Source organism: Nothoprocta perdicaria, unplaced genomic scaffold (genome assembly GCF_003342845.1).
Source record: "Nothoprocta perdicaria isolate Ctin4 unplaced genomic scaffold, notPer1 scaffold_206, whole genome shotgun sequence".
Lineage (NCBI taxonomy): Eukaryota > Metazoa > Chordata > Aves > Tinamiformes > Tinamidae > Nothoprocta > Nothoprocta perdicaria.
Genome location: NW_020455272.1, coordinates 1,177,842 through 1,203,910, shown reverse-complemented (window position 1 = coordinate 1,203,910; position 26,069 = coordinate 1,177,842). Strand labels below are relative to the sequence as shown.

The window sequence follows — 26,069 nt, the reverse complement described above, 5'->3', positions numbered from 1 at the left end:
TAGTCTGACTCACCTTTGCTACAGAGGGGGAAAAGCTCTGTGCTAATTCAGTAATTTAACTGGGGTAAGTGCTTGCAGTCCTCTAGGGAACAGGACTTTTCTCTAACCAGGTTCTGCAGTTACTGTTTAAAACTGGAAAAYTGGGCTGAACACCTTTGCAAATTGTTGGGTTTTTGGACAGGAGATTGGATACCACTTAGCAATAGTGATTTTTTCCTTTGAGATCTACTGATGATCTTTACAATGCTGATGGGAGAAAGGATGGTGAACAAGGACCCCGTTTGCTTACAATAGCAACAGCGATTGGCAGTTTTGGAGAGTACCACAGTAACACACCTCATTTATACCTTCCGTTAGCACAAAGATTTGCATGAATTAATGCAGAGTCATTAACATAGGTCATTCTGTTCAGAGATCATTCTGGTTTCTTACTTACATAAAAATGAATTTTGCTGTCTTTGTGGCCAAAAAAAGTCTTTCAAAGTACAAAGTCCAAAAAAACCCTTTTATTAAGAAACCATGAAGGCACAGCTGTGTTCATTTTCAGTGAGTGACCCGAGTTGGCAAGGAATTTAACTCCCTAGCCTTTGGCTACTGTGACCAGAACCCAAGTTAGCAGAGATTTTTCCAAAGCTAAAAGTTTCTCCACTGCTAAATTCAGCAACAGAGTCCTATYCTCCTCTATCCTCTATAGCAAGACTGTACAGACAGCTTCCACATAAGASAACTAAAACTTTAAGCAGAGAGAAGTCAAACAATAGACTTCTCCTCCTGCTTAGTGGTCTTTAAAGTATTCAGTTAATGCATCCATGAGCTCCTGCTTCTTCCCACCACCCCTCAGGCCACAAAGCCTGCAYGCCTCCTTCAGAACAGGTACCGTGAGCTTGCCTAGAGTGCCCTTCTGCACATAGCTCCTCAGTTCATCTTGGGAGATAGACTCTGTCTTGGGTTTCTTCTCAGCTTGACCATCAAAAGCACCTGTTAGAAAGATACATTTTGGACCAGCAGGTTTTGAAAAGAATTTCTTAACGTAAAGAAACAACTTTGCTCATCCCACAGTTAATGGTCATTAGTACATGGCATTTCAATGACTACCTACACACTCAGATCTCATTTTGGTATTTTGTTCTATACAGCAGCTGTCACTTACTATATGGATGTCATCGATATGAGTGATCTCAAACTCAAGTGTGCAAAAGTTTGTGTTCTGATGGAAACATCATGCACAAGTGAAACTTCTAAAGGSCTTCTCATCTAGGCAGCAGGCTGCAATTACTCAATATGCATTTCAGCTAACTGACATTCCCACATCACACACATACTTGAGCACTGGTTAAATATTTAGTCCTAAAGATGTCTAACTATCGACTTGCTAAACAATCCATATATACGAATTTGCTTCCTCACTSAGAAAAACAAATCAAAGTATTAAGGACTTTACTACTCTGTCATAAAAAACAAAGTTAGCCAAAAAAAAAAATAAAAAGTTTATAGGAATTTGCCCACACTACTCTGGGTTACAACTAAGCAAGTTCTCATTCCAGCCATTCTTTAGTTGGATACCACAACACTGATAACTAAGAACTGCAGCTGGATATAAGCCCACCGTGCTGCGTCATTACTCACCCTGTTTCCTCTTCACAGCCTTCCTATCAGGATCATAGTCAGGAGGATAAACCAGCTGCTTAAACTCTTCCACCAGGTTGCCCAGCCTACGGCTCATCTCCTCAGCCTTTGGCACTGGCAAAAGGGAAAGGTTTGTCCTTTAGTTATTTGTTAGGTACTAAACAGGAGTACAAAAAGTAGTAAGAGCTAATTCCCCTGTCAAAATTAGGCCGCTGGAAACTCTCAGAGCCACAAGGTGGCATAATGCACTCCCAACAGAATGATTCTCTCAATAATTCTGCCAGTTATCAAACTGAAATATTAATGTGGCTCTTGAGGACAGCAATTTCAGAGAAAACAATTTTCATCACAAAAGGAAAAAAGAAAAAAAAAGGTTCAATTAGATTTTTTCAGGGTAAAGTGAATATTTTTTTTTCCTTATCTTAACAGTTACTGGAAAGTAAGGTATTTCAGAATGGATAGAGTTCCATATCTTGGAACTGCACATAACTAAAAAGACAAACAAAAACTTTCTTCTTTTTTATTTGTAGCAACACATCTCTGACTTTAAGCAGGTCAAAACTCCTCTATGCCACCTTCCTTTGCATCCACCAATAGGTCTCACTTGTCAAATCTTCAGTTTGTTCCGGTTCCAACATATCCAGTGCCAAAGCCTCCAGGTTCCGGAAATGCTGCTGCAAAACTGGGTTCTCAAAGCTGTCAGTCCTGTCAAGAACCCCCCAAAATTTCAATGCTTGCTGCTGAGAAGACAGACTTATTTCAAAATAAAATTCTTTCCTCTTTCCTCCATAGCAATCCATCTCAGTGAAGGAACTGCCTTTCCTCTTTTCAGTTTATCTGCTGAACCATCATCCTGTCACACATCAGCTGAGTTAGAAAAATGCATGAACCAAATGGAGATGGCCGCATTCTGCACTAATGCTGGTTTTGCTACCTTCCTAAAAATAAATTTCCCATAAAAGCAGTTCATGAAATGCATCCTATGCATCCAGCTATGATGAAAACTCTAACTATTAATTCTACGGTACTCAAAAGACCCAGGTCTGATCTGCGGTAGATTGAGACTAAACACTAAYGGACTTAAATATCACACAATGTGTGAATTTTAAAGAGGAACAGCAACATTTGCACAGTGAAGTTTGGCCATATTGGGAAACAAAGCCATGAAGATCAGCTCTAAAGATCACTTCAAAGTCTTACAGACAACTACCAGCTTCACAGCCTTTAGGATGCCTGGCTTGACTGCCAAGTAGAGCCACCAAGTTATGGATAGTTTCACAACCAACGTATTTCTAACTATGCCTTTCTAAAGCATTTACCGTGGACATGTAAAGAAAAATAGGAAGCCCACTAGATTAATAATTACACCTAAACATCCCAGTGAAATTACAAGTAACAGCTATATAAAAACCACCTAGGGCTTCAAAACCTCACACTATATTTGAAGAATGCCTTTAACACAGCAAGTAGTGCTGTGAAGTCGTGCTGTGCTTCCCTCACTCCCCTTCCTCTCCGTCTCCACTTACCTGTACTTGAATCTGAGTTTTTGAATGATTTGCTTCATTTTGTCCACCTGTTCTCGATTGGCTGGCACCTTTTCTGTAAAATCAACTTTCCGTTTGTCATCTGCATACGGCAGGAAAATAAGGTGGAAACCTGCACAGAAAAGAGAGACCAAGAGAACAGTGACGTAGAACCAGAGCCTCAAAACATTTTATGGAAAAGCCCAAGATGTCCATTAGGCAGGTTTGATGACTACCAAACTAGCCAGTTTAATCAACACCAACCAAAAACACCTTCTACTACCTATAGCATGACACTCAATCCCAATCCTAACATAAATAGCCAACATCACAAATGCCATTTTGAATGAGAATCAAGCTAAACGCAGAGCTAAGAGATGCTTTTTATGCAGGAAATCAACTTGCCTACTTCTCATTGGAATAGAGCTTGAAAATGACTTGTTTGATTGTTAAATACAAGTCTGTAAGTTATTCCTCTACTTTACATTCTCCTAGGAGGGAATGTTCCAGTTCTAGAGAAAATATAAATAAATAAATAAATAAAAGCTATCCAACTTTGCTCCCTSATAAGCTGTCAGACTCAGTATGTGAAATTATTAATTTAATGCTTTAGAAAGCAATAAGAAGTGTCCAGTGACACAACAGTCTGGAAAGGATGCAAGCGCCTAGTCAGCCATCTGGAAAAAAAAGTTCTTCATTTTTGGGCCAGTTACTTGAATCTGCTAGGAAAAAAAAAGGTACGAAGCAGAGGAAATACTGCAGCCATGTTATACCTGAGCAAGCACTGAAGCAACTGAGGCTTTTATAACTCAGTTGTATGAATATAGCTGCACAGCGTTGCTGACAGCACCAGTCTTGTCTCACAGATGTACCACCATATACATCACTGCACAATGCATTTACACCACAYCTGTCTGCAGAGATTTCAAGCAGGAACTACAGCCAAGGACCCCTCAGCATCCTCTTCAACATCAGACACTTACAGCAAGAAAACCAAAGCAAGGGGATGTCGGAAAGCACTCTCCCCTGCTTTTAAGGCAGCAAAAATAGTAGTTCTATTCAGCCCAGGAAGYTGGATTTTGCTGACTGCTTCCAAAAGCACGAGGAAAGGCAGCATCTCTTGCCTACCTGGAGGGGCTACCTGCACTTCTTGTTCATCGAGCTCTTCCTSCTGAGGAACCAGGGCCACAAAGCGAGGTGGGGTGTTTCGACGTGGAGTGTATCTGCACAGTGCCAACACTTCTCTCTCCAAGCACTTCATCAATAAGGCATTAAAAAGTGTTGTACTCCCTGCAAAGTAAAGACCGCATTACATTAAGGGCTTTTTTCCTCTCATAGATTTCAGGTATATAACTCTAGGCACTACAGATTGAATGCTAGTGATTTGTTTTAAATGTTCACAGTGATCCAGGGGTAAAAAGCACATTTGGGAAGATGAGGCATTTGAAAAGGAGTCTCCCATGATCGAATCAGCGAGCGTTCTGGTGAAAGAATTGGAATCATCAACATCTAAGAAAAGAAATAAGCCTGAGAACTGGAAAGAGGTTTATACAAAGCCTCTCTTTGGTCTGGTGGGACACAACAGTAGCTGCACATCCTAGGACCTATGACAGAAGTAATACACCAAGGATTTGGACTGCAATATGCTTCTCTCCAGGTCTACACATGTTTACTTAAATTTSATCAGCTAGGTTGGTCAAGAAAGGACTCCCAAATGAATAATAYGATTGATTCAGGTCTTTGCTAAGCTGGAAAAGCCATAGTAGAGCTGCTGCTTCTGTCAGACAACGCAAGGCATCTAGTCATTGTCTCATAAAGAGGGACAAGTTAAGGTTTTTCTTGATAATGCACCTTGGAAGGGTTAATACTCTATTTTTTGGTTAGTAGACCTTAGTAGACACATAAACAAGGGAGAAAAGGCAGTCCTTAATGTCTTCTCCTTCTGGCAACCGCTGTCATTAAAAGAAGCCATTAAGATGCTGTTAACCACACTTCCTTAGCAATGTCTTTCTACTTCTAGCTGATGCAGATTCAAAATTGCACTATTTTTACCATCTTTGCCTTCTTACAKAGGACTAGAATCCTTCACTTTTAAAAACTAGTTATAATTATGACTGATTAGAGCAAGTATTTCAGGGTCACATCTGTTCAGTTCCATTAGCAGTGTGTTACAATGGATGAAATATGAAGCAGAATCAGCACTTCTGCTATTGAAGAAAACAAGAATWGCACTGGGAGAGGCAGCAATAGTTAAAATGCACCTTTAACAGATTTTTAAACTAGGCAAAGATGCCAAATGGAATCGCTGCAATCCCTGCTTGATCACACTAAATCTAGCTGGTTACYAGCTAGAATCACACACAAGGGTGTGATTCTTCTGACTTTTCCATTCYCATCTTTGCTCACCTCTTACTAGGGCCTCCTCAGGATAGATGAACTGCGAAGGCCTGATAAAGTGATGCTGTTTTAGCATTGAAAGTGGTTTGAAGCCAATCAGAACCAAGCCTGGTGAATCAAAACGTTTTAATTCTTCCGTTTCCTCTTTCTCCAGCACAATCTGACGGTTTCCATATGTCTAAAGGAGAGGGTGAAAGGGAAAAAGCAGGCAGTAGTGTTGAGCAAAAGGATAGAATCTGATCAAAAACAGCTTTAGGAATAATAAAATCTGATCTACTAAAAGGCAATGGAATGACAGGAAGAACAAAGAGAAAAGATGCTCATTTTTAGCCATTTRTTTTTTATTCTCAATTTTTTTTTCAGAACCCACTGCGCTAGTTTTAGTACCTCAGAGTATTAAAATGGCACAGTATTTCTTACAGCATTTCTTACACCCAGTGGACCTCTAAGAAAATGACTACCAAACAATGTGAAGGGCAACAAAAAGGGAGAGGACAGACCCAGGCTCTCCTCATTAGTGTACAGGGGTGAGTGTACTGTACTAGTGTACATTAGTGGAGCTAATGATACAGATACAGACTGCTGTATCAAAAGAAATTCAGACTGGACGCTAAGAAAAYGTTAATTGAGTGTTTCTCAAGACAGTGGTCAAGACTTGGCACAGAAAGGCTGCAGCAYCTCACCCTTGAGGTTACTCGGAATGGGCCAGCACAAGCCCTGAACAACCCTATGTAGTTTAGAGTCGAGTCTTGCTCTGAGCTCAAGTTGGACCGGACTCCTGGAGAGGTTCCACCYGACCTGTCTATGTCTCCTGATCTGCTCCAGCAGAAAGACTGATTAACAACTCAAGCTATTGAAGCATCACTCATATGTCACAAAAGAAATGAGAACATATTGTAGTCTGCTTATAGACACTAGCCCAGCAGGGACTAGGGGCTCAACATTCACCTTTCTGCTAATCTGCTCTAATATATTTCAAGAAACCAGTGTCCAGTCTGAATAAGCYTAATATCACATCTCAGGAAGATAGCTTTAAGAGACTTTGACAAGGAAGGACTCACAAAGTGTGCTTACGACAGCATACCTAACAACTGCATGACCTGCTCTGAAACAAGGCTGTGCCTGAGYAGAGCATGACAGTCAGTGACTCTGTATCAGAGAAACTACGAACCAAGACGGGAATGCAAGGAACAAAATAACAAAAATAGAGCTAATATACCTAATATGGAAACAAAACAACAAAATCCATGCAATTCACATGTCTATCCTTAAATAAGCAGTGTAAATTTACCGTAATTGTAATAAAATGGTCAAAATCTGTTTCTAGCAAATAAAAGATCACAAGTGGCCACAGAAGATCCAGTTCTGACAATCTGGTTCTGCTGTATATAAAAAACATGACTCAAATTCTCAAACAGACTTATACCAGTAGCTAGCTAGGCTAGCCCCTCTTGAGAGGCCCACCCAGGAAACAACCCACTCTCCTTCTACTTAGCTTAAGAAGTGACCAAACTATACCAGGATATGCGGATACAAATATTTTTGCTATTGCTCATGCAAGAAAAATATGGAAAAAGCAGTACCATGCTTCATATTCTGTTCCTCACTTCCTAATCACAGTGACAGGAAAAAGAGACGTAGTGAATTCATTACCTGAGCTCTTTTTGTATCACTGGGCAGAAGCAAGCTGCCTGTTTTTCCATTAAAAGTCCTTGTCTTTGTTTTAATTGGCTCGTTGGTTTCCCGATAAAGCTTCACTGGATATGGTTTATAAGCTTTTTGAAGGAGGCTGTATACACCCACAGTTAGAGAGAGATCTTGGCTCAAATACAGATTTAGCCTGCACAAAAATAAATAAATAAATAAAAAGCARGTGCAGACTTGAGACTCTCAAAGATAATTTTTAGAAGTATGTCATATCCCCACACAGCTTTATTTTCTCAGACCTCCTATTCTGCCCCTCAAAACCACACATATCTCAGAAAAGACRGTATTATTTGCTTCATAATCTCACTTATAGAAAAGCATGCTGTACTTTTKTAATGACAGCTCTAATGATTTACCCTATTTTTTCCATTCTTTTCTAAACTGAAGAGCGATTATCCTCAGGCAGAGCGCAGGAAAAGCCCACTTCTATACCCATTTGTACTGTTTGAAAATGTGCAAATTCACACAGCTGCTCGAGCAGAAGGCAAAATTCCCCCAGAGAGTATCACCAAGATAAAAAATGAAAAAAAAAAGTTCTGAGGGCAAAGCAGTGAAGTAATACAAATGATATTTCCTCCCTTCTAGAAGACAGGTATGGCCTTGAAGTTCATTCCTATACTGCATAGCTAAATCATTCTCCTACAGACTTGTGAAAAAAAAAGTTAAGCGGGTGATTTATATTTCTTTTCATTTCTTTTTCCACTAAAAAAACCTCTGTCTTCTTTGTCAAGATCCCTTTAATCTCTCTGGAAGTACTTCTAACCTTTCAGCTGGAGATAAGAAAAATCAAGGCTGTATGAATCTATTAGCAGATTACCAAATGCCCAGACAGAATGGCCACATATGACTAGYTAGTACTAGGGCAAAAGACCTATCAGATACACTGATTCTTTTTTTCTCTAAGTTAATATTGGTAAGCAAAGCATCACTTCAGCCRGACTTTGCTATAAACTAAACACTGCTATTATGAACTGCAGCTTTGTGGTAGTTGTCTTATTTTGGTGATAGCTTTTTTTTTTTCCTCCAAAATATTTTCTGGCCGAGCTCAATGCATGAGATTTCACACAGTGAGGAGGAGAAAAAAAAAAAAAAAAAAAAAGAGCCCAACTTTACTAACTTTACTCTCCACTGCAATCCCCAAGAGGATCAAAAGCATCGATGCCTTTACAGAACTACCCTTCCAGATGAAGGAGGGTGAGATATAGTCAAAAACACAACATTAGGTTCTTACACGGAATGAAGCGTCACATTTAAAAACACACCTGATTAATGCCCGTTTCTTTGTCTGCTTTGCTCGTACTTTCTTCATGAGTTGTTCCAGTTTCTCTGACTCACACGGCTGGATCCCAGACTCCTCATCCTCTGCTACATTAATGATGTCCCTGTAGAATAAGGAGACATCAAACTTCCCAGATTTCTTCAAGGGCAGCAAGTCCAAGACGATACCTAGAGACAAAGTAAAAGACAGATATGAGCGGGTTCCTCAGCACTCTTAGATGTCTCTATCTATGCAAAGAATTTGAGCACCAAATTGTCACATGMACTGGATGTGACAGTTTCTCAGTGAAAGAGGCAAAAGAGCTTCTTTACCTTCAAAACAGCATAGCACAGAGAGGATACATCACTTCTACTCTATCTTAAATCCCAGGCCTAAGTTAAAGGGGAAAACAATGACCTGTGTCTTTAAGATCACCMGCTCTGGTCCTGGCCAGCTTGGATTTAGCGCTGTCATTGGCGTGAGGGTCATCTGCATTGGTGAACAGCATGATCCTTTTGTGGCTCAATCTCACCCGAACATCACTGAAGAGATTAGAGCAGGCCCAAAGCGCTTCCCCCAGTGAATAGTTGTCATTGTGGCCAAAGGTCTCCCGGAAAAGCTTCTGTCCTTGGTCTCCTCTGTATTTGTCCAGTTCTAGAATACGCTTTGCACCTATAGAGAGCAACAGCATTTGCAGGCATCAGAAATACTGAAAGAATTCCTCCAAGCAAGCACTGGCATGGACTCTGGGGTGCCTTAGCATGAACACTCACTGTTCAGAGGCAGAGACCTGACAGGCTTTGAAGACTTCACTAAAATCTTTTCAGCTTTAGCTGATAACAGGTGAATCACCATGTTAAAACAAAAATAACTATATCAGAAAAGGACAGAATCTCACAAAGTTTCTAAATCTATCAGGAAACAGGAGCATTTTTGTTTTTCTGACAACTCTCTCTTTCCAACAGGTCATCTAGTGACAAGGCCATTACACAGATTTTCTTTTCCTGTCTTCTACATAAACCTTCACATCGCTTCACTGCTTTTTACCTGGATTGTCCAGTTCCTGAAGGACGTAAACATGCTTGAAGTCTGCAGAATTCTTGTTCTTTTCCGTGCCATAGAACACAACACTGAGCAGGTCCTTATCACTACTAATAATTTTGCTGATATACACATTCCGGATGCACTGGAAAGAACGCACACAGGCCAAAACACAAAGAAAGTCAGCTGCAAAACAGTGTGGTAGTTTTGTCTTTAGCAGTTCAGAGTTCATATAAGCAAAATCAAGAACTGCAATAATTCTCTCAAGCTATATGTCAGCTCCGCGACGACGCTCACCTGCATGGTCATGTCAAAGGGGGAGTACTCCTCATCCTCATCACACGGCTCAAACATGGCCTGGGAAGCATCCACTAGGAAAATGAGGCTGTCCCGACCGGCGTATCTGTTCTCTGCTGCGGAAAGGGGGAGGAAGAAACGGCAGCCTCAACAGCTGCCTCCTCCTGCCCGGGGCGCCGGGGGCGGCGCGGCAGCGGCCGGGGCGCCTTACCGGCCTCCTCCGCGCCCTCCTCCTGCTCCACATCCTCCTCGCCCGCGCCCTCGGTCCGGTAGTAGGACTTCCACTCCGACATGGTCCCGAGCGCGGCGGAGCGCGCAGAGGGGGCAGCGCCCGCGCAACCGTTGGCCGTCCCCAACCGCCGCTCCTCCAACGGCCGCGGCCACGCGCGCCTCACCGCCACCTGCCACTCATCGCGGGACCCGCCTCCCGCGGGAACTCTGGCCAATAGCTGGAGGGTAAGTGGTGCCACGCCTCGCTCCTCCCTCGGTTCGATTGGTTGCGGGTGAAGAAGAAGGCGGGAGATGCGGTCTCAAGCAGGAAGAGGCGGCGCGTGCCGGCCAATGACAGGAGCACTGCCCCGTCCCRCCTCCCGCGCCGCTGGCTCCGCCCCCGCAGCGAAGCCCCGCCCCCGGCGCGAACGGCCGCGCTGCCTAGCGGCGCAGTGCCGGGGCGGCGCATGCGCACGGGCGGCGTCGCCGCTTCCGTTCGGCTCTGTCACCTCACAGTCGGTGTCGCCGCGGAGCCGCGAGCAGCGGGGGCGCCGCCGGGCCGGGAACGGGGCCGCCCCGCGCCTCCTCCCCCGCGTCCCTCCTCCCTCTCGCCTTCCCTCCATCTCTCCCGGTGCGCGGGCGCCCCTGGGCCCGGCCGCGGGCGCCCCGCCGCGCCCCGCCGCGCGCGGCCCCCATGGAGGAGCCGCTGGCGCTGCACCCCGTGAAGCTCTACGTGTACGACCTGTCCAAGGGCATGGCGCGCCGCCTCAGCCCCCTCATGCTGGGTAAGGGCGGCGCGGCCCGGGCACGGGCGGGGCGCGGGCAGCCGGTAACGGCCGCGGGGCGGCGGCGGGGGAGCCGCCCTCTCCCGCCCTGCGCCGCGCCGGGCGGCTCCGCTGTCGCCGTTGTCCGGAGGGGCTCCCGCCGCGGCCGTGCGGGGCCCTGGAGGCCCGAGGGCCGCGTGCGGCGGGAGGCCGGGGCCGGCGGCGCCGGGCGGCCCCGCGGGCAGCGGGCTCTGCCCCGAGCTCTGCAGGTGTCGAGGCAAAGGGAGGGAGTTGGAGCCTTCCCCCGGGCCCCTGCCAGCCCGCGGCCTGCGTGACAGCAGCCGCCTCCGCAGGCTCCCTGCGAGCGGGGCGCGCGCTTCGGGGCCCTTTGCCTCATCCTGAATGGAGATCCTCTGCTTTCCYGAAAGCACAAATGGAAAATCCGCCTCCCGCTGTGCGTGCCGGTGGTAGGTGTGCAAGGTCGAACGGTTCATACCCTGCGTGCTACACCCCGTTAGGCAGATGGCAGCAGGGACCTGGCAAGGTTTGCTTTTCCCGCTGGGAATAACAGCCAGACTGTTTTTCCCAGTGGTCGGAGCCAGCTCTGTCACTCCCCTCAGGGAAGCGACTTGCTCACCTGGTAGGTTTTGACCGCTGTGCTTTGGTGTGTGCTAAATAAAGAGTCATAAATCTATATAAAAGATATAGGGTGTGTGTGTGCATGAGATTTAAGTGTGTTCAACTTGAGCTGATTTTAACTATTACTCTAAAATTTGCCCAAGCATGGATTTGTACAGAAATAGGTTGTCAATGTATTTGTCTCCATGCAGCTCTTCACATACAGCAAGGCAAGACTTTTCAGCTTTAATTATTATCTACAAAACAAGCTTTGGTATCTCGTTCCTTTCTGAATTTCTGCATAAAAACACAGTACATGTGTCTACCTATGGTGCCACTTCCCCTGTCCAAACAACAGTTTTAAAACTTAGTGCTTGAGGCAGAGTTTGGCACTATTCTTTTGTGAGTCTGAGTAACAAAACCTTTAAAGTCTGACCACATTTCACCACAGCGTGGGAAATGTTTCTTGTTAGCACTGCCCACTGACTAGTTAAGACATGTGTGTGCAACAGGGCCACCTAGGCCTGCTGGGTCATAGTGACAAGGCAGGCTCCAGAATACTTGGGGTTACGTAGATCCGGCGGCTGGATTATCCATTAAACAACTGATTGTTTATTCCTCACTTCCTTCAAGTTTAAATGGCTTCTGTGCATTTCTTCTCAGCTCTGCTGCTCCTTCACAGCATTTTAGAAATCTCTGCAAGAGCAAAGTGATGAAGAAAATAGTTTTTCCTCTTAAACATACYTGTTTTTTTTCCCATTGAGGGCAACAAAAACTATTGAAACTTCTCTGTACACGAGCTTTCAGGGAATCAATAGCTCTTTTCCCAGTTCTTGTCAGTGGTTGTGCATAATGTCCATCACGAAGGAAGACCACAGAAGTCCCAGGAGAAAGGTCTTGCTGCAGGATGTRGTGCCAAACACTTGCTACCCCTGGGCAGTGCCAGGGGACCACTCACAATGCTCATTCCGAAGATACCAAGTTTGACTGAAGCAGCACTGTTGCTCCGAGTGGTAGTACTCAGATACTGCCTTCTTGAAAGGCAGATGTTTTAGAGATAAGAAAAAATTTGATATGTGGTTGTGCTGAAACCATCTCCTAGCATATTGGAAATCAAACGGCTCCCAGTGTCAGTGGAGGGTGAATCCCACATTGCAGGGCTGACTAAAGCCAGGGTATCGCCACATGCTGCCTCAGTTATGCCGATAGTATCCGGAGGGATGTTGTATTTTGCCAGAACAGTGTTCAGGGATCAGCCTTCTCCACTAAAGAGCACCTTACCTTTATAACCAGTGGTCACCATTGCAGCACAGTGATGAGCCCGAGCGTGATGGTGCCACGCAGCAGTGTTCGGAGCAGGCTTTCGAGGGACCTAGTTGTGGCCTTTGTGCATGTCTTTGCTTTTCTTGGAAAGTTTATTCTTTTGCACCCAGACTGGTTTTGTTCTAGTTCCTCTTCTGTGAGCTTCCTGTGAATATTTTCATTTTTTTTCTGTGAATATTTCTTTTACTGAGGTTTGTGTTTATGAGCACTGTAGTTCAGTTGATCTGCACTATCAGTTATGGCATGTGAGATTTTATTTTTAGCTAATTAGCCTATACAATCCCACGCTCTAATAAAATAACAAATGTTAAAAGGAAAGCAATGAGATTTCTATTCTCAGGACATCTCACCTGATTCTGTGGAAGGTAGTGAAGATAACAGAATAGTTCCACYTGCAATATTGATTTTAAATAAGATATGCAAAGGCAGAGAGGTCTTGAACAAAGATTGCAAACCCATTATATCAGGAGCTTAAAGTAAAATGTCCTGCAGCCTCCTGAACTCTCCTCTTCTGTAGCTGAGCCTCTTGTGCGTGTGATTCAGTGCAGGGGCAGAACTTCATACTACCACAAAGGTTTTCGCTATGTGCAGTGTGTGTTAACAATCATTTCMATGTGAATATATTTTAATTGGAGCTTTTAAATGATGCCTGCAACTAGCAGGACTAAAACCAAGTGCATCGCTCTTGCCCGATCCAGCCTATTTGTGGATCTCTCTAACCACGTCGGCGAGAAAGGACCTGAAGCAGGGTAGTCCTGYGTCTCAGTTGGACGCCTTGAGCTCACGTGAGGGAAACTGCTTGACTAATTTGGTTAATTTTCCATCCCCAAAGGGCAGGGATTTTAATGTCTTGGCCTAAGGAAATCTCAGCAATATGCAAAACAATGCACTGCTAGATATACYGCAGCTGGCTGGGGATGTTTTGTCACCCCCAGCTTCATGGGAGACCATTCACTCCTCGGGTCTCCTACACCATGTCCATTGCAAAGTATAGACACACTATTAAAAAGATTACATTTCCATGCATATTATTTCCTTACTTTACAGCCCAGGAGCTGATGATGTTCTTGCACRAGGGAGAGATGACATCAGTTCTGAACAGGATAAACTAAGTGCCCTCTCGTTACATAATTCTCAGAACTGTGCTGTCCTTCAGCCTGATAACTTGGTTTAATGCAAAAACTCAGCTTTAATTTGACGTTTAAAATATGCAGAAATACACTGCACTGCATGACCCTCAAGATTAACAAGTTAAGTGTGCCAGAAAAATAGATTGGTAAGCATCTAATCTTCCTTCTGCTTGGCCTTCCAGATAAATCCAAGCATGGAAGTAATCTGATTTGATTGTATTCCAGAATTGTACAGGCTGTTAGGCTTGTTTTTTTTTTGTTTGTTTGTTTTTTGTTTTGTTTTGTTTTTGCAAAATAACCTTGCTGCCCAACGGTGGCTGTGTCCTGACTCGGTCGCAAAGCAAGAAAACGTGTCTACCTCGTTCTGCACAGCCCTGCGTGTAAGCCGAGCGTCCTGGGGCTGTTGTGCGATTCGCACGTTGTATCTTTCTCGTACTCCCACAGTGTGTCRGTTGGCAAGAAACCTCTTTGATCCCTGTTGTAAAGAAAAATAGTAGCAGCAAGCAGTAAAAACCCTGTAATTGTTAGATGCCGTGTCACATCTTTCAAACACTGGAATCTCTGAGGCCGCTAGCATGCCTCTTTGAGCTGGCACAAGAGTAACTTCAGGAAAGATCCATACAAGCATTTGAGCTAAGTATGGAAAGAAAGGTATGTAATCAAACTTTCAAAGCTTGACAAGTTCCCACCCTAAACTCTTCTAGCTACTGCACAGTGCCTTTGTCACTGTATGTTTAGACTGTGACAAATGCCAGGTAATTTAACTTACCTAAGTTTGTAGTGAAAGCGGATCATCGCCCCACCCTGGCATTCCTATTATACATTATATACATATGGAGCACTGGGATATTTTTGCTTTAGGCATTGAATTCAGAGTAGTTCCTGCAGCCATCATCCTTTGGACRTTGAATGGGAATTGTTGGAGAACTGGACTTTTCTAAATAGTTGCAGGCAGCCTGTGGGCAGCCGTGTTGGTTTTGGTGGCAGTGCAGCCTCAGGCAGCTCCGTCGCGTTGCAGCCTGGCACAGGAGGTGGGAGYGTTGCAATGAGAGGTGGAAGAGCAGGAAACATGATGATGCCTGCTGCTATCCCAGTTACCTGTCACCATCCCTCTCCTGGATCGTGCTATGGGATGTAAGCCCTGTTTGCACTGTAGGATTGTTTAGGGAGTATCCCTGGCGTGACCTTCAGCTTCCAAAGTTGGGCAATGCAAGTGAGATCTAACTCATTAGTGTAGTCTGTCCTGGTTGCTCTATTTGGGCTGCTCAGCAGTGGCAGTGCTTGTGTCTAGGTGAGTTGTCACCTGACCTGTGCGGTGCCTGGGTTTGGGAGAAGAGTCACAAAGGAGGGTSACCCGTGAAGGCAAAACTTCAGGAGGAGGATGATGGTTTTCTAGAGGCCTGTGAGTTCCCAAGTGTGCTGGCAGTGTGGGGGCTTACGTGGCGTTTTATGAGCAGCACCTCTGGCTGCACACTGGCAGAGAAGGGTTTTGTTCTGCCCACAGTGGCTGGAGGGCTCTCATTGATGCCTTGTTGTCGTGGGCGCTGCTGATGTGGCGCGTGTTGCCAGCTCGGTGATGTCATTCAGGAGCCGAGCAGAAATAGCCGGTCAGCAGCTCCACGAATATCCCGAAACCGGTACTTGGCACAACGTGAGCTCTTGCCTTGGCAGCTGCTGCCTGCTGCAGAATGTGGGACTGGGCTGTAACAGCCAGAGAGGAGCCCTCCGGGTCGGACTACAGCCTAAGGCCAAGTTCCTTTCCTGGATGCTCCTGGCTCTCTAGGCCAACCCCCTGCTCAAGGCAGGTCCAGTTGGAGCGGGCTCCCCAGGGCCTTATCTGGTTGAGTTCTGAATATCTCCAAGGATGGAAATCACACATCCTTGCTGTTCCAGGGTTTGAACCATCTTTTCTTTTAGGGAAAAAAATAGATYTTTTTTTCTTTTACTGTGTTGGGAACATCTCATGTTCCAGCTTGTCTGGGCACTTCTGAGCAGGGAGATACTCCCTCTTCTCTTTTACCAGTTAGGTGGTTGCATAGACAGCAAGAAGACCTCTTGGCCTTCTCCTCTTCAGACTGAGCAAACCCAGTTCTCCCAGCCTTTCCTCAGGACTTCATGTTCTCCAGCACGGTATGTCAGTGTCTAACTTGTACTGGGAGAGGAAGGAGCTGGACGCTGTGACACTTGAACACTTAGTCTCCCAAATGCCGATAGAAAGGAAGAATCCCCTCTCTTGAGGTTTTGCTGGAACAGCCCAACMTTTGGTGGCCTTTCTTGCTACAACAATCTTTGCAAGAGCAACAGGCATCAAGTGAGTATTGCGGTTTTAGAAGCAGCAAGTGAAAGCTTTATGGAAAGCCCTTTGCCATTGCTTGCTGGAAATGTGTTTGCACACATGTGCAGCAGTAAGCACTAAGTGCAGAGATTTCTATAAGCAGTGGGTCTTGGGGTATTTATCCCCTCCTGTTTCTCTACCAGGATAGCTTTGGGTGTTGTAGGCAGCACTTCTTGGTAAGTCCTTTTTCATAGGTAAGAAAAAAAGGAAGAAAAGAAACCCCCAACTTTCTCTCTCTTGTCATTAGAAGCAGGTAAAACAGAGGATGAAATTGATACGGACAATCCTTAGAAGAGCTCTAAGAAAGAGATGCTTGTGTGTCCAAGCAAGGCACGAACAATGACTTTTAAAAAACTTTTGTTTAAGACAGTTACCTGCTTCAGATAGGGGTGATGCAGGAGCGCGACCAGAGCAAGGCCTGTTGTGACCACAGGGACATCAGTCGGCGCAGAGCGCGGCCGTGGCCGGACTGACCCGTCCCTGCCGTGCATCGCAGCCAGCCTTGTGAAGACTGACCAAAAAGATGAAGGGCCAGAGCAGAGGGGTGCTCACTCTAGCCAGCAGTTCAGGGAAATGCCACATACGGTTTTGCATGGTTATTTTGCTTTAAAACCCCTTTTCTGTGTGTTGTCCCTTGTTTAGCAAATCAAAATTATACCATGTTTGTGTTATAGCACGCTGCCTTTGCCTAAAGGGTGGTGTTATTAAGGACTAAACCCTTAGTTTATGGTTAAGTGATTTAACCTGGAGCAGTACCAGGTAGTGACCTTTYACAGACCGGTTTCATTTTGAGATTTCACCCTGGAGGAGGATAGGTTTAGTCTTCCTATTGGAAAAAGATACCTTCAGAGGTCTGGAAAAGCATTTCAGAAGGGACTTTTTATCTAAGACAACATAATATTATCAATCTAGTAATGCCCAAAAAAAATCTTTGCTGATGATGGTTGTGTTCTACAAAGGTCTTAATTTAGTTTTATAGCTTCTGTAAAGTTCAGTCCTGCAAATGATTTGATTTTCTTTCCTTTTAAGAGGGAGGGAAAGCCATGGCATAGATTGTGGAGACTTTCGCCCACAGATCCTCGGTTCAAGCCTGATTTCTCATCAGTTATTTAAAAGGAGAGCTGAGTACTCTGTGCTAACTGCCTGCAAGTCTGAAATGAGTGTGAAACTCAGCTCTGCGCATCCTGGCTGGGTACTCTTAATTTTAGCAAAACGTCCCCCACRTCTTGGTCTGTAGATAAAAGGTGAACATTGGCAGGATAGGATGGCACTGCCAGCTCCTCAAGCAGGAGGAGAAAAGTAAGGCACAAGTGTGGGCAGAGTAGCTTGCTTGAAAGAAAGACGTGCTGCTGCTTTTGAAGCAGCTCTGCAATGAAAGTTGTGTYTCTGAGGGTACTATGGGGCTGAAGTAATAGGCAGGATACCTTGGTGACTGACAGAAAGGAGGCTGAAATCTGGGAATTACATTGCTAATAATGCTTCCTTTCTCTGCTTACAGGGAAACAGCTGGATGGCATCTGGTAAGTGACTGGATTTAAGTTACATAATGTATGTTAAACACTGTACAGCCTAGGAAGTGTTTTCAATATGAGATTATATATGCTTCAGACCTTAAGTAAGCTGATGCTGAAGGACGTGGGAACTTTTTGCTCCTGAAATWGAGTAAAATGATGTACAGTCAGGTACCTGTTGCTCTTCTGGAGTCAGAGCTCCGTGGACCCCACGGCTGTGTCATTTTACTGCTCTTGTGTCCTTTTGTAGGCTGGGATGCTGTCCTCATCCCAAACATTTTATCTGCTAATTGCAGGCATGGCTAAGCATGACAGTGCAAGAGGAGGTGGCAGCACCACATGGTACTTGGGAGCTATGACTACATTCAGTTACAAAACATTGCTCACTTTGCTATAATTTGCATCCAGGAATGAAATAAACAGAACAAAAATCAAAGTCCATCCATCTCCCATGCCTCTTCAGCAATTGCCCAGACTTTCCTAGGTTGTGGCTGTCAGCCAGACACGGCTTCCTCTGGCAACGTAGTAGTGGGGCTGGCGCCATCTCTGTGGCTCCATCCTTGTGTCTTTAGCTGAAGGAGAGCCTGGAGTCTCCTTTTCTTGCCACGTTCATTGGTGCTTGGGCACCACCCAGCTGAACCTCTTTTTTCCCCATCTGCAGTGTTACATGAGGCTTGAGAATCACTGTTTTCATTTCTGCTGGTGTCCCAGGAGATGCTGCTCCTAGTCACAGAAACACCTTCACCTTGTCTTTCAAAGTTACTCCCTTCCACGATGTCCTTGAGCATGTGAACTTACCAATGGCTTGTATGTTAGATGAAATATTTCCTTTGTTTCACCTCCTTTCTGTGCTTTTTGGCAGGCACACCTCTATTATAGTCCATAAGGATGAGTTCTTCTATGGCAGCGGGGGAATCTCCAGCTGTGCACCTGTAAGTTAAACTTTTTACTTTTTTCTGATAAAATAATTTTGTCGTAGGGTTAACTGAACAGAATTTTGTTGCTGTCCTTCAAAAAATCAGTAAGTGAAGAGACTTCTGAATTCAGCCAGCTAAGGCTCAGTGGTGGCCCTGGGCATCTAGGGAAAGGAATGTGAATGATGCATTTAAACCCAAATAAATGGAGGTTGGGGCTTACTTCAGTGAAGGTATCCTGGGTAGAGAGACACTGTCAGCAGCTGCTTTGCCTGATCAACATCTCATCTAATTCTGTATGGACAGTTTTTGCCTGCAGACTGGCAACTCAAAGCATCCTTTTAAAAATAAAAAATCCATAATGCTTCGACAGCTCTTTCTCTTCTTGCAGAGGCAAAACCAATGGGCTGCCCTTTTAAAGTGAAATTTTGCCATAGTTTAGAGCGTTCAGCTTAAAGAAGCCAGTGTGCAAGTTGCATGTTCTCTCTTATTCTCCAAGTGCAGAATGAGGGAAGCCAGTAGAGCTCTGTACTTGACAAACATATTAAAAGTTCCTCCTTTGTGCGTGGGCAACCCATGACAGCTCTATTCCATAGAATCCTTCAAAAGAAAGTATTCTGTCCATTTAATGTTTTCTTCTGGCTTTTAATTCTTGCAGGGGGGGACACTGCTTGGCCCTCCAGATTCCGTTGTTGACCTGGGGAACACTGAAGTCACAGAGGAGATCTTCCTGGAATATCTTTCCTCGTTGGGAGAATCTATGTTCCGGTTAGTAGCAGCTTTTCTGGTAAAATCTGCGTACCGAGAAAAGTGCCTGGGAGCAGAAGGGAGGAAGGTGTTGGGAGACCAACCCTATGCCCAAAGGGCTACTGGTATTACACTACTAATGTAATACTTGGTGCCCTCTAAACCCGAGGCTGGAGCTGATGTGCTGGTGCAGTGAGCTGCGAGCTAGCAGCCCTCCAAGGTGCTGTGCTCTGCTGGGAAACGTTCTGCCGGAAAGCTCTCACGCTGCAAAATGGGATGATGCCTGATGCCTCTCTGAGAGGATCATCAGAGAAAGTGAAGGCAGTGTATGAAATGTTTCAGTAAACAGTGCTTTCTGAGTCAGAGGCAAAGTGTTGTAGGAGAGCTGCCAACTTTCAGATGAGTAAAATCGAAGTCTTTACTGCTAAAGAGTCTAGTATGCTCTCCACAAGAATAGGGAAGTGTAGAATTGAGTGTTTGGGCTAAATTTCACTGTCAGTAGTTCCTGTGATTTCTCTTCATTCCTTCTGTGGTTTTAAATGAAGAAAGCTGACCTCACTTACCCTCCACAAAAGCATTTGTCTGGTGTCAGTGATGCACTGATGTCATTGTCCACCCTGATTCAATTGAATTTGAAGGTGAACTGACTTCTGTATTTTGCCTTTTTGCCTTAGAGACCTTTGGCATGAAAAGTGCTAATGTCAGGTGATGTTTCGCATTAGTGGTCTAAGGTTCTCTGCTTGTTAGATTTAAGGCTGAGTCTGTCTTTCCATGTTTCAATTCCTTTCCTGTGGCACAGAGGAGAGTCTTATAACCTCTTTGAACATAACTGCAACACCTTCAGTAATGAAGTGGCACAGTTCCTGACAGGAAGAAAGATCCCTTCCTACATCACCGACCTTCCAGCCGAGGTGCTTGCCACGTGAGTATGAGTTCCACTTCTCTCTGTAGTATCTTGCTTCATGCTAACACCTAATATTCCACCGATGCCATAGTGCCAGTTTCTGCTAATTCTCCATTGTGCTTCATGAAGTGAGAGAAAGGAGGCAACTTGCTCTATTTTTAACCCTTATAATACTCTGTACCATACTCTGTACCTCTGTACCAGCTGCCCTGGAATTGCCTGGAAAATTAAAGAATTGAATGAGTTGTATTGAAAGATAAACCAGGTGCTACACGTTGCAACAGAAATTATTCTGCAAGTACTGAACCACTGTTCAGTAAGGAGGGGCTAGAGGCTGTTCTTCTAGCAGAATCTTTAACATTGATGTGGTACTTAAGTGTGTGAACAAAATCCAGCCTATGACACTGAAAATGTTCATTAAATAGAGTGCGTTACCAACAGCTGGTTTCAAATGTGGTATTATCACGTTAGCACATTAGTGTTCTCTAGTTTATAGTGAGATTTTATTCTTCAAATTTGCTTCTATAAGACTGATTGATTCTGCTCTAGGAAGTGAGTGCATTTCCATGGTAAATGGGACAAAATGTTCTTCAGGGAACTATTTGAATTTTTTTTTGTTTCTTTGCCTTCTCAGACCTTTTGGACAAGCTTTAAGGCCACTCCTGGACTCCATCCAGATCCAGCCACCGGGTGGAAACACCTTCAGCAGACATAATGGACAGAGCTAACAGGAGTGACCCGGTGTGCCCAGCCTCACCAGGCCTCTTCCTTTTTAATCATGAATTACCAGATTTCTATTTTATAATTTACCATCAGAATTAACTCTATGGAAATGACAAGATAAGTTTTCAAATTTCCTAGGGAGAGGATTTATCAGGGTGCATGGAAGACAATGCTACCAAAAAGATTGCCATAATTTCTAATAGTATTATACTAACTTATAAAGGCTGTCTTGCCCGAGTAGACTGTCACTTTTGAAATAACTCCCATGACAGTAAAGTGAGGATTCATTCCATGAACGTTCAAGGGCCCATTCTACAATTTGGGGTAAATAAGGGGATATTCCAGCCATCCATTGCCAGGCTCACATCTCTATCTCTTGTCACTACATGTATTATGGTGACATTTACTCATGCCTGTAGCAGAACGACAAAGGAAGCATTTGTGGCCTGGAAAGCAAAGGTCTCCCAGGGTTGGCCTGCTGTGTATTTCATTGACCTTGCGTTGTCTGCTCAGGGGAAAAGCTAAACTCATCTGATTAGAACATTTGAAATGACATAGCTCTGTGGGGAAGGTGGCCTAATTGAACTAACTGTCCCTCTCAACACTGCACCTTTCAATGAGATTGAGGAGGGGAAGGGAGGGAGAGGCTGCAGATGAAAATCAGCAAGAGCCACGTCCTGCCAGATCCAAGAATTATGAGAGCTGAAAAAACGATCTCGTGAGCAGAGATGGTGGAAACACATTTGGAGTGAGATGAAAACAAAGTGAAAAGTTTCTTTTTCTCCCGAGCAAGCTTTCTAGCAAATGTAAAGAATCTTAATAACTATCTGCCCTCACACAAGAGCTGGTTTTGCTCACGATGCCAAATTTGCAGTACAGGAAGTCAGGAATAGCACAGCAACTACATAATAATACAAGATAGGCCAATTTTGCCTTCAGTATCCAGTTGCAGCTACAGTAGGAGTTGCAACTTTCTCAGATATCACTGTCCTTTCCAAAGCAGTCACATCCAAAGCAGGACTCTAAGTGTAAGAGAAATAGGTATCTATCTGGCCTGCCCAAATCTAAAGAAAATGTGCAAGTCTAAACTTGAGCTTTTTCTGTGAAACAGCTGCATTTATCAGAACACATTCAGAAGCAGTTTTATCCTCAGAATGACATTAGATTGCACCTGTACAGCATCTCCCAATTTGAGTCTCCTAGAGCTTTGTTGTTATTTGCAGTGGGAAAAGATTAGGGAAAGAATAGTCACGTTCACTTTTCATGCATCTATATATACTTTTACCTGGACAACTCTGTAGCAGTTCCTTTTAGGAAGGAACACAGGCAAAGAGTCATCAGACAACTGGAACATTCCCCAAATCCAAAAGTGCTGCTGATTCTCCATAAAGGGGGATGCACATGCTGGATGCTGCTGATAAAGCGTCTATGCAAGTGTATAGCCCATTGTCCAGTGCTTTATTGTGAAAAGAATTGCAGCAAGTTCAGTCCTGCACCTTAAATGTCCCGCACTGGAAAACTCCTGTGTACCTAAAGTAGATAACTTCTATCTGTGGGACACCTTCTCCCCAGGTAATAACTCTTTCATGCTATTATTCCATGAGAACTATAATCATTCATACTTCTCTGCGGATGGAACAGAGGAAAACTACAGCTAACTGAGGCTGCATCAAGTATTTTTTTTGCCCTGCGTCTTGTGAAATCACTACCTACATAAAAACAAGGTACTGTCAGTGCATTCTGCAGTTGGGATTGTACCTGCTCTCAGTGCACAGCAGTGGTCGCTGCAGCCCAAAATATTTTTCCTCCTTCTGTCGTTCTCTGCTTGTGCCATGAACTTCTCCTTAAGCTTTTTGATGTGCTGGACTCTGAAACAGCTTTAACGGTTAGTTCTGGACTACACGAAAGCTCTCAATCCTTCCTCCATTTTCGCTACTGAAAGTCAGCGTTTGTGGAGGAGGGACAGGGGGGAGTCGTTCAGTAATAAAACATCTGTGAACAGCTTTTGGTGCTCTTGGAGGAGGAATGGGTAAGTGTTTGCGTTCTGCTAAGCCATACCTTCATGTTCCTGTTCTCTATAGCCCCTCCAGTCTTTTCCCATACCTCTCTTGTGAGGAGTACCTGGTCTCTCACCTGTGGTAGGTGTCTAAAACGCAGTTACAGGGGAGATCTTGGAGCTTCCCCAGCCGAGCAGGTCTAGCCAGTTTGATAGGGCACAGCCCCATGGAGGTGCCTTGTCTTTCGGCACAACTCTGTTTGCAGTAGCCACAGAGCTCCGAGAGGAGCTCGCACGGGGCACCCTTGTGTCTGCACCTACTCTGTGGCAAAAGACCATCAGGAGGGGATGCTGCTTGCTTGGACTTACTGAAGAGAGAGATCCCTGTGCTGGGTTAGGCCTTTTAGAAACCTGCCTTCTCCAAAGACGGATACGGGAAGAGTGTAGAACTGTATTCCCAACATTCCACCCAGCCATACTTATTTATAGGAATATAAGGTAGAATGAGAAATGTATGTAAGTGTATATAAGCCAAGAATTTCAGCCAGTTGATTGACAAAGGGGCAGGGAAGCTGAACTCCTGGAAGAGAGCAGAACCCGTTTGCCCCGGTTTACTGTTCTGTCTTGTGTTATTGGGGTTCCTCCGAACCATTTTAAAAATGTTAAGAACATCATCAGAAAGTGATGTTTTAGGGGTTTCCCCCCCTTTTTTTTTTTCTTATTATAATAAACAGAAATAAGCAGTGTTCCTGTTTGTATGTGTGTGCCTGCACAGCTGCCCAGGAGCCCCTCACTTCCCTCCTCTCCCACTGGGAAACTGCAGCCGCCCTAGGAAGCGGTGCCATGTTCTGCTGCTGGAAGCAGTGCCGRTTCCTGCCCTTTGCTGGTCGTGCTGATACTCCCTCCTAAGCAGGGGGAGACTGTTTTGGTAAACAAGACCTGCATGTTGGACAGTCATTGCTCATCTGGGTGAGCCAGAAAGAAAATACCTGCTATTGAGGAAAAGGCCCAACAGGGTTTGAACACAATCCAGGCTCAGACTTCATCCTGATCATCTCAGGGCTGACACTTTTAAGGGAGGAAAAGCAAACAAAAAGCTTTAAGTAGCTGTCATGCTTGGTGCCTGCAGCTACAGAGGCAATATTGGTGGTAGGATATTGAAGAGGGAATGCGTGGCTCTGGAGCAGAAATACCTTGTGCTTGGGTGAGCCTTTTGGATGCTTCCTGAGGGCCCGGAGATGGTAACTCGCSAGTTCCCCATTCCTGCAGCGGTCTGTATCAGCTCTAGTAGAAAATGGCTTCTCACAAAGGACACGTGATTGTGGTTATTTTGGGCTGTGCTCTTCAGCTGTGACGCGGATCCACGAGCGAGTGCCGGTGTTTGCTCCATGTGAAATACCTGGGAACACCAACAAAGGAAAGCGTCAGCTGTAATGGCAGCGCKAGGCAGAGGTCGGCACTCGGGCACTTGCCTTCCCTTTGGGAACCCAGAGTTTGCTCTTGCTGCTGCTTCTGGGCTCTTTATCCCCAGCAGCAGCAGCTGCTGCGTGTGCAGAGCGCTCCGGGGAATGCGTGGAGGGATCCACATGCCACACAGGGGTGCTCTAAATGTGGCTGTGAAGTATTAAATAACTAAGCCCTGGCAGCTGTGTCCTCAAGAGCTAATTCACTCAGGAGCAAACACAGTGGCACACACCTAGCCCTGAGGCAGGCAATACTGTGAAGGTGCCAGTGCTCACCTGCTTGCATCCCATGGCATTGAAGCATCCAGGGAGATGATTTGRATGGAGTTTTTAAAGCCACATGACAGAAACAAGGTGGAGAAATCAAAGCAAAGACAATGACGATCTGCAAAGCGGTGTGACTTCGCTGCAGGGCAGCCGTGTGTGTTAGTGGCCTGGCTGCCCCAGCGAAGGGCCGGGAGGTGGCCGTGCCACCGGGTCTCTGCGGGACGGAGCTCTGCCCTGGCGCGGACCCGCTTGTGCCATGAGGGGAGCTGCTCCTGCGCCCAGCCCTTGCAGAGGCTCTGCTTCCACCCGCCGGGAGCGAGTGGATTTGCAAGGCGGTGCTAAGGGGAAAGGTGCCCATAAGCAAGGCCTTCGAAACAGACCCCTGCTTGGCCCCAGGTGTCAAGGAAAGACTGGCACCCAGATTCCCCCAGGGACAGGGTCCTCTCTGTTTAACCCCAAATTACCTACAGTGGTGGGACTGCTCCATGCTGCACTGGAATGGGGACATAACATGCATACACACAGCAATATATTTTAGTTCCAATTCTAGTCTCCACATCTATGCCAAATTCCCTTCATTTGTTCTGCCCCCTTTCGGAACCAGATTCATAATTTTATAACAGGGAAGGTGCACGTGGTTTGCAGGTGAGATGCTGAGGCCAGGCAGCAGCCAACAAACTCCTCACCTCTCCCTCTCCCTCTCCCTCTCCCTCTCCCTCTCCCTCTCCCTCTCCCTCTCCTCTCCTCTCCTCTCCTTTCCTCTCCTCTCCTCTCCTCTCCTCACATTTGACAATGGGAGAATGCAAAGTATATTCTGATATCTAGGAGTCCAAGAGGGAAGAAGAGCGACCCAATAATAACTGCAAGGCCAAGCACAACGGTTTGCATTTTTATGCAGCCCCCCGGTGTTGCTGTGTGTCTGACTCCCGCACTCTGTTTGGAGAGCCTGGGGACTAGGAGGCAGCTCCGATGCATGGGGGAACAGCAGGTTGCTTCCTGGCAGCACAGCAATCCGGATGCATGAAGGTGACTGCTCCTTCTTCAGCATGCGATGGCAGACATTGCATTGAAATATTCATATTCTGGAGTAAATCTTCACACCCTGACTAATCGGGGAGAAAGCACACGCAGGTGAGCCTTGCAATAGAGCATAATCTTAAACCGCATTAAAAATTAAGCATAAATTTCAAGCAGTCCGAAAGTTTCAGTGCATCCAAGCCCAGAGCGCAGTGTTTGAGCGCAGGTTATCGCAACCAGGCCGGGGAGGAGGCAGCCCAGGAGACAGCGATTCTGCAGAGATGTCGATGCCAGGGTG

At 45.4% G+C, this 26,069-nt stretch overlaps 2 protein-coding genes across 2 annotated transcripts; one reads left to right on the top strand and one right to left on the bottom strand.

Annotated features, from left to right (window-relative positions):
• Positions 1-293: 293 nt before the first annotated feature.
• On the bottom strand, positions 294-10,175 carry XRCC6 (X-ray repair cross complementing 6). Its single transcript, XM_026038255.1, has 12 exons — positions 10,061-10,175; positions 9,850-9,965; positions 9,559-9,697; positions 8,929-9,183; positions 8,516-8,699; positions 7,200-7,386; positions 5,556-5,724; positions 4,278-4,439; positions 3,153-3,282; positions 2,231-2,331; positions 1,627-1,740; positions 294-978 (listed from the first exon to the last, which is right to left on the bottom strand). Exons 1-12 carry the CDS (start codon positions 10,140-10,142, stop codon positions 776-778), a joined length of 1,842 nt encoding a protein of 613 aa, XP_025894040.1. The 5' UTR covers positions 10,143-10,175; the 3' UTR covers positions 294-775.
• Positions 10,176-10,743: 568 nt separating this feature from the next.
• DESI1 (desumoylating isopeptidase 1) lies at positions 10,744-23,656 on the top strand. Its single transcript, XM_026038256.1, has 6 exons — positions 10,744-10,844; positions 17,728-17,749; positions 18,603-18,672; positions 19,313-19,422; positions 20,201-20,323; positions 20,940-23,656. The coding sequence occupies exons 1-6, from the start codon at positions 10,754-10,756 to the stop codon at positions 21,031-21,033; spliced, it is 510 nt and encodes a 169-aa protein (XP_025894041.1). The 5' UTR covers positions 10,744-10,753; the 3' UTR covers positions 21,034-23,656.
• Positions 23,657-26,069: the final 2,413 nt, after the last annotated feature.

Bases quoted from the DNA above. Each gene is read 5' to 3' on its own strand.
- DESI1 (XM_026038256.1), top strand. From the start codon at position 10,754: ATGGAGGAGCCGCTGGCGCTGCACCCCGTGAAGCTCTACGTGTACGAC. The intron at 10,845-17,727 runs GTAAGGGCGGCG...CTCTGCTTACAG, and splicing joins CCTCAGCCCCCTCATGCTGG to GGAAACAGCTGGATGGCATC. The intron at 18,673-19,312 runs GTAAGTTAAACT...TAATTCTTGCAG, and splicing joins GAATCTCCAGCTGTGCACCT to GGGGGGACACTGCTTGGCCC.